At 48.3% G+C, this 12,754-nt stretch overlaps 1 protein-coding gene across 6 annotated transcripts in view; it reads right to left on the bottom strand.

Moving 5' to 3' along the window:
• Positions 1 to 10,874, bottom strand: part of KLHL3 (kelch like family member 3) — a 43,364-nt gene extending 32,490 nt beyond the window's left edge. For 3 of the 6 annotated variants that reach the window (XR_014940698.1, XR_014940697.1, XM_015875682.3), the window contains exons 1-2: positions 7,414 to 7,628; positions 1,374 to 1,490 (exon numbers count right to left, since the gene is read on the bottom strand). Coding sequence is in view for 2 of the 6 variants with exons in the window: in XM_015875682.3 (XP_015731168.1) it covers positions 1,374 to 1,490; positions 7,414 to 7,427 (131 nt within the window). In the remaining 4 variants the exon portion in view is untranslated. Of the gene's footprint in view, positions 1 to 1,373; positions 1,491 to 7,413; positions 7,629 to 10,734 lie in introns of those variants that run through there. The other 3 variants (XM_085532084.1, XM_085532086.1, XM_085532085.1) reach the window with 3 other exon arrangements.
• Between the last annotated feature and the right edge of the window lie 1,880 nt (positions 10,875 to 12,754).

The following is a 12,754-nucleotide window of genomic DNA, read 5'->3' as shown; positions in this document are numbered from 1 at the left end:
AGTGTAATAGACATGAGAACTGTATATTCCAGAACAGCAGCAGGGGCTGAGGAGGAGGGTACCTAGAAAAAGAAAACATCAAATAGGTTCTTAAGGGCAGCTTTCTATTCTATCCTGTATGTTTTATCCCTTCACCATTACACAAGACCTAGCTGACTGCAGGCACTGAGAAACACTGTCAGTCTCCAGCTATTCCCACTGTGCTTCAATTAACAAAGGAATAACAGGAGCACAATAGATTTCTGAATATAGCCACACAAACCTCTATTTTCAGATCTTTTGCTTTCAGTACAAAGAGACGACTAGAAGGATGCCAATATTAAAAAACCATACTTTGCTTCATTTAACTGTTACAAGGGACGGACATCTCCATTTTCTGCTCCTTACGCAACTGAGAATCCCTATGAGACATCTGGAAGAAGACATTTCTCACCCTTCTCTGCACTGGAGAAAACAGACATTGGGAAACTACTAAATCCACAGAAGCGAGGTGCTACAGCAGCCTCTTCGGAGTACTCTGAGCATGCAGAAAGAGTAAAGGCTGTTATCTGCTTTCATCGTGCCATCTGGAGAGAGGGAGCACACAAATGTGTACGACACGTATTTTTTCACAGGACTTCTTTCAAGTGACTGCTGGAATGGCAAACAAGTCAGATGAATTTGCTGTTAGAAATACTCCCTGAGCCTCTGCCTGGTTCTTGGGGGAACAGCTGAAAACCAGCACAGCTTTAACTACTGCCATCACACCAGCAACTGCTTCGTAAGGACTGTGCTTGCTTACATTTCCTCAGCCCCCATTCTCCCTATGCCCACACAGCTGTTTAAAGACACCAGGGTGTTCCTTCTTAACTGACAATGGCATTTTTTTTAATTTCCACATAGAGACCTGAGTTGTTAGTGGGGCTTTTTTCCTACTTTGAAGTGCTCAGCCCAGATTGAGCAACAGCCCCGGTTCAACGGAATAAGAACAGTACATTCATAATCCCTGGTCTGTAATTATGTGTAGGTGTCTTTCTGTCTGCAATGTTCTGTTACTGGTTTTCAGACCATTAGCCCAGCTAAGAACATAGTTTACAGCTAAATTTGCTGTAAGTAATGGAAAATGCTACATGAATTATCATCACTACAGTGAAGGATATCACTCAAATAACTTCTTGAGCTGCTGTTGGCTTCCTTCTGACAGAAGACAGGCAATGCGAGAATGGGCACAGCACCCCACCACAATGCAGCTATGTTGTAGCTGCTTCTTTCCACTTGCTCATCAATACCCTCCATGCAACCATTAGAGTTCTCTATTTATTTTAAAGCCTTTATATTTCAATCAGCACCTTTCTGCTAAATCAGAGAGGATGCCCATTAAGTCAGAAACGTACCTCCGCAATTCATTCATGACCTTGAATGCCTTTCTCATGTGTGAGGGGTTGACCGTCACTGTGCGCTGGTCCTTTTCATCTTCACCTGCCTCAGAGGATCGGGAACTCTGCTTAATGCTGGAAAGAGGAACAAAACAAGAGCACAGAGTCTGATTCTGTGATGCTCCAAAACTAACAGGTATCATAAAACTGCAGCACAGAGCATTATTCATGGAGTTGCTTGCACATTTGTTAGTCCAACCAGGCTTGCCATATGAAGAGCGTCACAAAACGCAGCTACCTCTGCACTGATGTGGAAAGCCAAACAACCCAATCAGCAGGGAAGAAAAAGAAGTGCCAAACACTCGAGGACAAAGCCCAGTCTTACAGGCTGCAGTCCAGGAAAGCAGCGTAAGCTGAAATTCAAGCCAGAACATAATTGCCTGACTGAATCGGAATAGACTCCAGCGCTGGGAGTTGCAGGAGTTCCATGGATATACTTTGTAGAGAAAGAGAAGTTTTACCTTTTCACATCTCATCTAAAAAAACAACACATACAATACATCTTCTTCCATAGAGGCAAATAGAAAAGGACTATTGAAACTACCTGCAGATTTTCCAAGCATTAGCTCTGCAGCAGCCACGTTCCGTTTCCATTCTAGAAATAGGTCTATTTAGTGCCACTGAAATGTATAGAAAGAATTACTAAACTTGGCTTTCCTAGCAGAACTACAGGCTGTATAGGTAATGTAAAACCAGATGCACCCAGTTCTGTGCTGTGTTTAACCAGGCCAACAGGTGCCTAAGGCACATACGTGTCCTCATTACTTTGTTCTGAGTGTTGGCTCTTTGCACAGAATTGACATAAGGTCAATATCACCACCTCTATGATTCCAAAACGCACAAAATCACTCGGAGCTTAAGGTTCCCACCTGTAAAACAAAGCAGCATTTTAGTGAGATAACTGTTCCACTAAATCTACAGCTCATACCTCGAGCCTTCCAGCAGGCAAAAGCAAATAAAACAAGCTGAGCAAGGTCATCCTTGTTGAATATCAGCTCCAAGTGAATGGCTGGCTCTGGGAGGTAACCCCATCACCACCACCCAGCAGCCTGGAGCCCTGCTCAGAGCTTTCCTTCCAAAGGACGGTCCCCATCAGCTTCAGGTTTCGTACCCTTCTCCTTGTCGCCTTTCTTACTGTGCTTGTTTCAGGACAGAACAAGCTGAAGCTGGTTAAACCAACAGCTGCACATCCAGGCTGTACCACAGGCGGCCTCTGAAGAAGGGTATAAAGCCAGCAAAGAGGGTAGGGTCATTCCCCAGAACAGCCTGCTGACCCCTGCCAATGCCTGTACATTATATGTATCTTCAAACACAGTGATTTTCTCCCTTACAAAACACAATTATTAACTATTTACAGCCCGCGATGTGTTCCCTTTATCAAACATGACATTCTTGTGGTTTTCATCCCAGTAGCCCAGTACGGCCAGATGACAAGCCAGAAGGGAGGGCACCCCTTGTTAAACATTCAGCACTCACAGGGCTGGCAGCAGACAATGACACAGCCAGGTTTTGTGTCCTGAGGAAAGCAGTGAGCCTACAGTACACACAGCATCCAGCTCCCATCCAGCCCCACCGCAGCCAGGAGCCTCCGAGCACCACTGGGAAGTGACCACGTTCAGCTGCACCTCCGTGCTACACTGATCAAAACCCTGCACTGATCAACACCCTCTGTTGAAACCTTTGGCCTAGTGAAGTTTGACCATAGCTCTAAAATCTCAGCCTTGCTTTTCAAACAGCCAAGCCTTCCCTTGTGCCATGCCAAGCGGGGCAAAGCAGGGATGTGAAAGCATGAGCGGCTTCTCCAAGCTTTCAGTCTCCAATGCAGAAGTACATACAGGAAGCAAACAAATAAAGGGAAAATGAAACTGAAAGAGGTGAGCAGACACCTGTGCCCATTGGATGCTGCTTACAGTCAGTCAGAGACCAACCCTGCAGGATCCCAGACCAAGCACTGCACACAAAAATCACACAGCTTCTTTAATCCAGAGCAGCGTGCCACTGAGATTTATTTGTTAGCACTCCGATGCCAGCATCCAAAGACTCATTATTTCCCAGCAGGCAAGAGATGCAGATGAGAGGACACAGCAAGTTCTACTGAACACCAAAGTAAAGGTCAGAACAACACGCCTCCATTGAGCCTCCACTGCACCACGTTGGTCTGTGTATTTTAAAAGCCAAAACCTTGTTCTTTTTGAAAAAGACCAACCAGATCTTCCTATAAAGCATGAAAAGCAGCTCTTTCTAAAGCATCCTGATGAACGTTCTCAGGTTTACTAGAAATGGTGAATTTCATATTATACCAAAGAGCTCGCCATAGGAAAATACTGCATTTTATCTGGGTAGCAACTCGCTTAAGTAAATAAGTAAAATCAATATATGCTATTTAAAGCTCTTCCCAAATGACTAATGTGAAATAAAAGTTTAAAAAAAATTAATGGCCAATTGCCTTTAACTCATCTCTCAAACTGAGTCAGCTTCCACAGAACTTTGCTCCATTAATACAGAGGAGAAAGATTTCACACCCCCACACAAACTCACAGATAACACCAACACGTTCCTAACATCAGAAACACAAGGATCCTCCACTGCCTGCAAACACAACCTGCCTCAAAGAACTGAGCTGCACAGACCACAGAGCCCACTTACGTAACCCTGCTTCTCCCACTACACAGAGAGCTGTTACACTTCAGAATTACTCTGTTATTTCAGTAAGGCAGCAAAACCAAGGAGAGAACCAAGTCCTCGCAGCAGAGTGGGCCATGCCATCCTGCCCATCCCTGAGCTGCGCCAGGAGCTGACATCCAGCACACAGCAGGCCGGGTGCCAGGAGCAATTTGTCCCACCCTGGGCCACCCGAAGCCGTGCAGCGAGTGAATGGACAAATGATTTAATTTCCCTGAGCCAGATGAACACCCTCGTTAGGGACACAGCAGGACTGAGCCCAGCCATGCAGTCCTTCCTTTCAGAGCACGCCAACCGTGCTGCTGTCCCTCTGCACAGCCTTCCGGTGCCATCCCCAAATGGAACAAACGTACCCCAATTTCAGAGCCCCACACTGTGCCAGTGAAGCTCAGAGCACTGTTTACGGCCATTTCCCCCTCTCCAAGCTCAGCAGGCTCAGCTCAAGCTCAGCAGCTCCTTTGACTGAGCTGGGCCACGTCCCAGCCTGCAGAGAGCACTTACAGCCCATAACCCACAGCTCCGCCGCATGCAGGCATCACTCGTAAAGTTGGGTTGCCTTAGTTACCAGCAGTAATTACAGATGTCTTTGTAGATTGTGCTAAAGAATAAAAGCCTCCCTTAGAGCTAAACTGTCCCCTTGCAAGGTTATTGCCATGTAGAGAGCTAGTAAACCACAGGAACAAAAATCACGCCTCTGCCAAAATCAATTCTAATGCCGGCTTTAGTTGAGCCACCCTAAAGGAGGAGCAGTTTCCAAATGAGCTCTGCTTTGGAATAGGAAAGGATGAGCTCCTGCTAATATTCCAGCACCTGGTGTCCTCAGGGACACCAAGCTTTGGAGACCTGCTGGGTCCTCACAGTGAGTGCTAGGGGGGCTCTGGGTGCTGCCACAGCCCCCTGTTGGCACCTTGGCTTTCCCCAGGCTCAGTGAGTTGCCCTCCTCCTTCATTTCTGTCTTCCAAGATGAGTAACAAGCCAGCTACACATTTTCTCTCCAGGATGCACTACGAACATCACTGTGCAATGTCACTCTCAAGTTTCTGACAGGTGCCACATAGCTCTGATCTAAAAATCTCAAGGATACCCAACAGCAGTTACTGGTCTTCAAATCTAAAACACCTCCATAAAGACAAAGGAAGAGCTAAAAATTCATATATTCTTAAGGAAAGGAGTTTAAGTGGGTCTCAAAATCACGGAGCAAAGGCAATGATGGCCAGCAGTGTCATTCCCTGAGGCAGACAGGCGGCAAGAAAAGGTTGTGCTGTAGTTACATATTTATAAGACCTCAATTGCTGATTTTTTCCGTAGGTGTATACAAAGATGGTAAAAAATGTGACTAAAGGAGCCCAAATACCTGGATGGTTTCTGAGGGAATGGAGACGTTTGCTTAGACAAACATATGACAGGCACACAGGAGACCCTCCTCCCCAAGGTAATTTATATCTAAAGAGACTTCAGGAACCACCGAGAATAAAACTCTTCACTGACAATAATGGAAGCAGCACAAAATGACTCAAGTGTGACAGGAATACTATGCGCTTTCTTGGTATTTTTCAGACCAATACTACGAAGAGCCTCCAGCTGGATGAGAAGGTTCCCACTTCCAGAGAGATCCGAAATTACAGGTTGTAAGACTTCTCTAACAAATAACCATCCAGCCTTTGTTACCTTGTTACTTTGTTACACATCTTTTCCCATCTAGATTCAGACCTCCTTGCTGGATCAGACACCATTACGCAATTCCTCCATCAAATGAAAGCCTTTATCAGCACAGTAAAATAGAATCAGGGGTCTGAGAGAACTCGTTGCCAGATGTGGAGGTTGCAGGTTAAATCCCCCTTACCGCGGCTGCTTCTGCCCATGTGCAGTGATGTGGGCACACGATACCACTGCACAACCCAGACGTATAGGAATAAGCAGGATATTTGAGTCCCGGCCGGCTTGGGACCAGAGTCAGAGGTGATACAAGCACCAATAACACGTTCCTCATGAGCTACAAAAAATGGAAAATTAAAAACGAGGGGGAATTCTGCTGTCACAAAGGACACGGCATGTAAAATTTCAGACCTAATCTGCATGACATATATTTGGGTTGAAACGCAAAAAAGTACAAAAATGGGAGCAGAACCAGCCCGCTCGCTGCAATGGCAACTCATCAAGCAAGGTCAGCTCGTTAAACCTCCCAGGACTCGTTCTGAAGTGACCATTGCTGTCTCATGGCAAGAGATAAAACGTGGTAGCACCAAGGAGGAGCACAGCCTGGGGCACCCAGCTGACCACTCTGCAGCCCCTCAAACATTAGGCTAATAGTTAAGAGGACAAGATTTCAAGGCACTGGAAATCAATTAGCACCTGGATACTGACGTCTGGATTTACATCCATAGCTGACCATTCACACCCTTACATAGAACGTGAGCTCCATTTTAAAGCAACTCAGAGATGAGGCGGGTGAGAGCTGCGTGCTGCCAGCTGAACACACGAAGCCTTGCAGTTATGGGGCTGGTTAAGGGTACCGAGCTGCCCTCCAGAGCTTGGGGAGCAATTTGGACACACTGCTGCACCTCAATAGAGGGAAATCCACACAACGTGGGGCTGACCCCACTTCAGTCTCAATGGACCACATTTAAACACAACCGGTGCCAAGCCCTGGAGATGAGCTCTACCAGCCGGCCAAGCCCCCAGCCCACCCCACACTGCCTGCAAGGACAGCAGCAGGGCTGGAGGCTGGAGAAGGGGCACCCGGCAGATCCTGTTTAAAAGAGAAATACGAAAGAAAAGAAACGGCTTCGCGTGTAGTTTGAAGCCGTGCAAGTGTGGTGCTGGTGTGAGAAAGGCACCCAGGCGTTGGGAGGAGCAGAACGCAGCACCTCGGAGCCCCGAGCGGAACCTCATGCGGTCAGCGGGCACCGGGACGGCTCGGAGGGCACCGCTGAGAGCAGCTTTCGGAGCTACAGCGTCACCTTGTAGGGATCAAACACACACGGCCCAGCCACGGCGCGAGGACGGCTCAGCATCCGCTGCTGCCCGGCTCCCACGTACACAAAGGTGCGACGAGCCCCAGGGCGCCCCAAAAGCCGCCCATCCCACCGGCAGCACAGCCCGCAGCGGGGACGGCTCAGACGTGACCCCAACCGGCTGCCGGGTCCCACGGCGCACAGCCCAGCCCCGCACAGCACAGCACAGCCCCGCGCCCACGGATCCGACCCCCGTCCCGCCCCTCCGTGCCCGTGCACCCGCTTCCCGCGGCTCGTCCGGCCCGGGGCTGTGTCCGGAGCGCTCCGCTCGGCCGGCCACGAAGGCTGGAAGCGGCACCCACCTCTCCTCCTCCATTGTGCGGCAGCGGGGCGGGCTCAGCGCCCCGGGCCCGGCATGGCTGCGAGCGGCCGCCCCCGCCCCGGGGCCGCTTCCTCTGGGCGGCTGCGGAGCGTTGCGTCCCCGCCGCGCCCCGCCGCAGCGACTGCCGCCGCAACCCGCGCCGCCCTCCGCCTCCTCGCTGCCTCCTCCGCCTCCTCGCTGCCTCCTCCCACCGCCAGCTCGCCGCTCGTCTCCGGGCAACGGCGGCAGCGGGGGCGGCACGATGCTCCGCCCGGCGCCGGGCTCGGGGCTGCCGCTGCTGGCAGCGCGTGGCCGGGCTGCCCCGTGCCCCCCCCCGGGACGGGCACCAACAGGGCGTCCATCCCAACTGCACGGAGTGAGAACAGCAGCCGGGATCGCAGCTGGGATCCTCCTGTAACTGACAGCAGCCTGTGACAGCGCACCTCTCCCGCCTGCCAGCACAAAGCCCGCAGCCCAGCGGGTGAAATAACCCACCTTACTGTGCCATATCGAGGCCCTAGAGGTTAAGGATATAAAGACGAGGAAAGGTTTGCTTGCTTTGTTACGTTAGGATTCACCAAATGTTCTTGTGCAACAGTCTGGAGAAGTGTCAGTAATTCCTATTGCAAGAAGCCATCCTCTCTCCCCATAAATACCACCCCAGCTTTTCACTTTTCTCCTCAAATCACATCCTTCTTACCAAGTTAAATTCCATATATGTTCAGTTCTACCCGTGATAACGATTTCATAGACTCTAATGCACCCTGTGCAGAAGTTAAAAAGCTTGTTAGAAATCCTCGTTGCCATTCTTCTGATAAGAGAACCTGGAACATCCGGAGGCCAAAGGACTTTATCGGTGCTGTATGGGGATGGAGAGTTGGAGCCCTGCTGTTCAAACACCACCTGGCAGTTCTCCCATAAGCACCAGGCTGTGAAGCCACACCTCACACATCTCCTCAGGTAACAGGAATGATATAATCCCTTTGAGGATCCCAGTTGATCCATTTAACACACCCAGATCCTCAAAGACCTTTCCCGGATGATCATTTTGGATATACAACATGTAACAATACAAGGTGAGATTTCAAGTCAGGAATAAAGTATACTAAAAGTAGTAGCAAAGGGATTAACTGCATGCAATGCGTGGGATTTTTCCTAGTAGCAGAAATGTAGTGCTACCTGGGATAGTTAATCTGCTCCCAGCCACCTGTATAACCAACACTCAGTTATGAAAGGTCCATAGAACACCCAGCCAGTCTGTACCACACACCCCAGCCCACCAAAACCTTCCCAGATCCCTGTGATGATCTTCAGATCTACAATAGATGACCAAACCCCACAGCTCTAATGAGCCACAGGGGTAGATGAGGAGAGGTCGGAGCATCGCCAGGGAGCCCACAACAGTGAGGAACTGCTCAGTAAAAATGGCAGGAAGGGAGGGAATAAAAACAGTCCCTGCCAATCTGATCTAAACCTTTCTCCCAGCCCAAAGCCTGGCAAGTTGTTTAACCCTGAGTTTGTAAGTAAAGCACCTGCTGTTTCTGGGAACTTAATTCTGTGCCTGGCACCAACACACACACACACACACACACACACAGTGCCCTATCAAACTCCAAAGCTTCAGCAGAACCAGGAGGGTCTCTGCAGCCCAGACCCAGCAGAAGACATTCCACTTCTCCCTGCAACAAGGCTGTAAAAAGAATTACCGCCCTTCTGGCTCTGCAAGGCCAAGGACAGGAGCCATGAACCACAGGTGCAAACAGTTCAAATACCGCACAAACACTGAGTGATTCAGTAACCCTTCCCCCCTGCATGCACCCATTTCCATGTATATACCAATGCACAGGTTCCAAAGTTCCATACCAAAACCGATATATCCGATATATTCAGCAGCTCTTCTTTTTAGTTGTGTAATCACGTTATTTCTCAGCTTCCTTAAAACACTACGGCTACTGCACTGAAGAGCTGTGAAGGGCATAGACAAAGCACTGCAGCCATGTAAGCTTTTCAGGGTTGGGTGTTCTCAGCCTACATCATGTACTCACTTTTTAAAGGATGGATAGATAAATATGTTTCATAGCATTGGATGAAGGACCCAGGGCTCAAAAAGAAGCTCTGGGACACCTCCTAGCAGGGACCTGCCCCGAGCTGCGATCACCAGCGTTCTGAAAGCCTTAGAGTCACTGCGGAGCAGCGTTCCCTGAAGGATGATGCTGTTAGCAAGAAGCAGAGCACACACACCAGCCCCAGTCCTGCTCCCAGCACAGGTGCTCCTCGTGCTGTCTCCTCCCGTTGCAGCCCTCTACTGGCAGCTCTGCTGTTTCCCCGCTCCCATCTGCCACGTGCCAGCAAAATAGTTTACAAAATACATTTTCCTTTAATCACCATTCCTATAAGAACAGAGTTCTTACTCCAAGAGCTTCATTATAACGTTGCCAACTTCAGAACAGTTAACAACCGGACACCTTCACCCCAGGCTGTCGTTTCTGGAGCAGGAGTTGTTGAATTGCTCAGCCTGCCCAGCAGTGACCATTAGTAAAAACAACCTCCCTGTTCTTTCCTGTAGCACAAAACACTGATGTCACCCGCAGTCAGCCACACCAGCAGCACCAGCCACACCAGCAGCAGCAGCTTCCTGCCTCGTACCACCTCACGTCTGTGTCAGAGACTGGCTGGAAGATTTTCAGACAGATTCTGTGGTTTAGAATAGAGCACACAAAAGGGAAAACATAACATTCAGGAAGAAAGCTGTACAAACAACTGTTGTAGACATTCAAACAAAGGTAAAGGCCTGCATTCAGGTGGCCAAAATGCTGCTGGGTCCTTCCGCTTAATGTGTCCTTGGTTTTGCCTCCCATTTCTATCGTCCTGTTTTCACTACAGGGTGGCCGTGTGAACCTGAGCAAAAATCTAAGCTATGGTCCAAGCAAACAGATTGTTTTAATGTGGTTCTTTTTAATATATCCCTTTCTTCCTTCATGACTACCTTCAATAATAAGAGGAAACTACGTGCTACATAGCTTGATTAATATTTGTATACTGTAACACAGAGACTGGCACAAACGAGCCCATGTTAATTCAGGAGCTCCCTGTGCTAACCAAGGTCTGTTCCTTATCGCTCCTTGTACACCCATTAACTCACTCTCTTCTTGAATTTTGTTCAAAAATCTCCCTTTTTGTTCTTTGCAAAGCCAAGAAATGCAGCCTATCGCACAGGTATTCAAACACAGTAAACTGCAATGTTAGTAAGAATGAGTGAACTACAGAGATGCCACAGGTGAAAAAACTGGCAAGATTGCTTCCCACAGGCACATTGTTTTACCTGAACTGAAAAAGCAGCCTCTTGCAGTGTGGCTTCCTGGCACATAACGGATTGTCCTTAGTTGTCCTGCTTGAGACTTTGCCTTTTTTTCAGCTCAGTCTCCGTAGCATATCCAGATGGGAACTGCGATTCTGCTGGGATTCCTGTTCACTTACTGAACATTCGTAGTGAGCTTTTTAGGGTTCCATCTTCTCATCCTCTCCCCAAGACGTGGACCCTGCGGGGAGGAAAAAGCACACACTTAGAGAAGGTAGATAGCGCAGAGCACCAGCTCCTTGCTACTTTTTGGCACATGTTTTAGTGCTAGAGCTGCTCTGGGCCAACTCCTTCTTAACTTTCCTTCCAGAGATAATGGTTCCCAGCTCTCTCAGTTAGCTCCTGAGTGCACGGCAAACAAGAGCTCCCATTGCCATCAGCTGCACACAAACCCAGCCCAACACTTCCAAAACACATGTGGCGCTGATTCATGCCAAGATTGGTTTGAAAACCAATGTGATCCCTCAGAGTAGAAGCCCCAATCCCAGCTGGTGCTGGGCAAGTGGAAGAAACAACTTCCCAATAACAACTCCCAAAAGTCACAGAAAAAAATATATATTTTTTATTAAATTCAATAAAATAACAGATGAGTGAGACTATAAGGAAAGATGCACAGTGATGTGCTGCAGCTCACTTGCTATGAAGACTTGAGCCCTCCCTTGTGCTCATGGGGAGCTCTCTTTTTTGAGAGGATACATACCCATGAAAATACTCTAACACTGAAAATTCAGCATTACTTTTCTGGTAGGATGCACTTAACAAAATATCCCACACTAGACGCTTTAGCAACTGTAACCACAACCACCCTGCAGGTGAGAAGCCCTGAACTTGCCATCAGGACTCAAAGGAGCTCTCTAAGGTAAAACAAGCATTGTTATTCCAGCAACAGTGGACAGAATTCAACAAGTCCAAATGAAATCACCCAGCAAAATAGGCCAGTGAGCTTAAAGGACTGCTAAAACCTGAAAAGGATATTAGATGATCACACAGGGTGTCTGCAACCCAGCCAAGGAGCAGCCTCTTTAAGGAGGGGGGACCTGGAAGATGAAATAGGAGTAAACTATTTCCAAACACAGCTGAGAGTGCTGTGCCTCCATTCAGCAGCTATGTAAGCACAGCCTCCTCCCTTGTCATCATCCGTTCATCAGGGTGCATGGCTGGGGGAGGAAGATTTAAGTATAGAAATGTGTTCAGATGCATCAGCTTATTCTGCTGCTAGGAAGTTTTTCCTGCAGTGTTCATCAGTGATACACTGATGGTTGTAAGCAAACGTGCACCTTGCCACATGCACAGCTAGCTTTCTAAATTGGTGTTGATTCCTTGCTGCATTGCACATGAGATATCCAAAGCTGTTTAATTAATGCAGTATGTATCAAAGTTATCAAAGAAGAGCTCTTCTTACCAGAACTGTGTTTTCCATTTGTGAAAGCACTCGGGAATGAAACTGCGTCTCAGGCTAAGAGGGTTAATACCCAGATGCTGCAGACAGATGGCACTATTAGTCTGACAGGGCTCGGCATCTCGATTCCAAAGTTAAGGAGCTTTGGTTGGTTGGAGAGCTGATAATCTGAGACCAGCCAGTGCTCGTAGCTCGTTGTGCTCTGTAACACCAATAGCCAACAGCACCGAACAGGCTTTCAGCACAACTTCTCTCTTGGTTGCTAAGATCAGCTGTGTTTGGGAACACTTGGGACAATACTGTTGAACCATTTAGCTTAGTTCAGGCAAAGATTGAACAGAGACCTTGATTTCTTTCCTCCTTTTTCCCCCCTTTTCTACCATGCACCTGAAGTGTTTAATCCTTTGAACTGGGCTCAATCTATGCAGCAGAAAGAAGATCTTAGGGAAATAAAAGGATCTGAAGAATGTCTCTCTATACATGTTTCCTCCCCTTTGCATACTGCAGAAATGAAAGAGTTCTGGGAGCAAAGAAGACAAGGATTTGCCAAGGGAACATCAAGGAGGGAAGCACCCGATGCTGCCG

This window comes from Coturnix japonica, unplaced genomic scaffold, assembly GCF_054131305.1.
Source record: "Coturnix japonica strain WE unplaced genomic scaffold, WE-NBRP24 Scf048, whole genome shotgun sequence".
NCBI classification, from domain to species: Eukaryota; Metazoa; Chordata; class Aves; order Galliformes; family Phasianidae; genus Coturnix; species Coturnix japonica.
The sequence above is the reverse complement of the archived record's forward strand: the minus strand, read 5'-3'. Positions and strand labels throughout refer to the sequence as shown.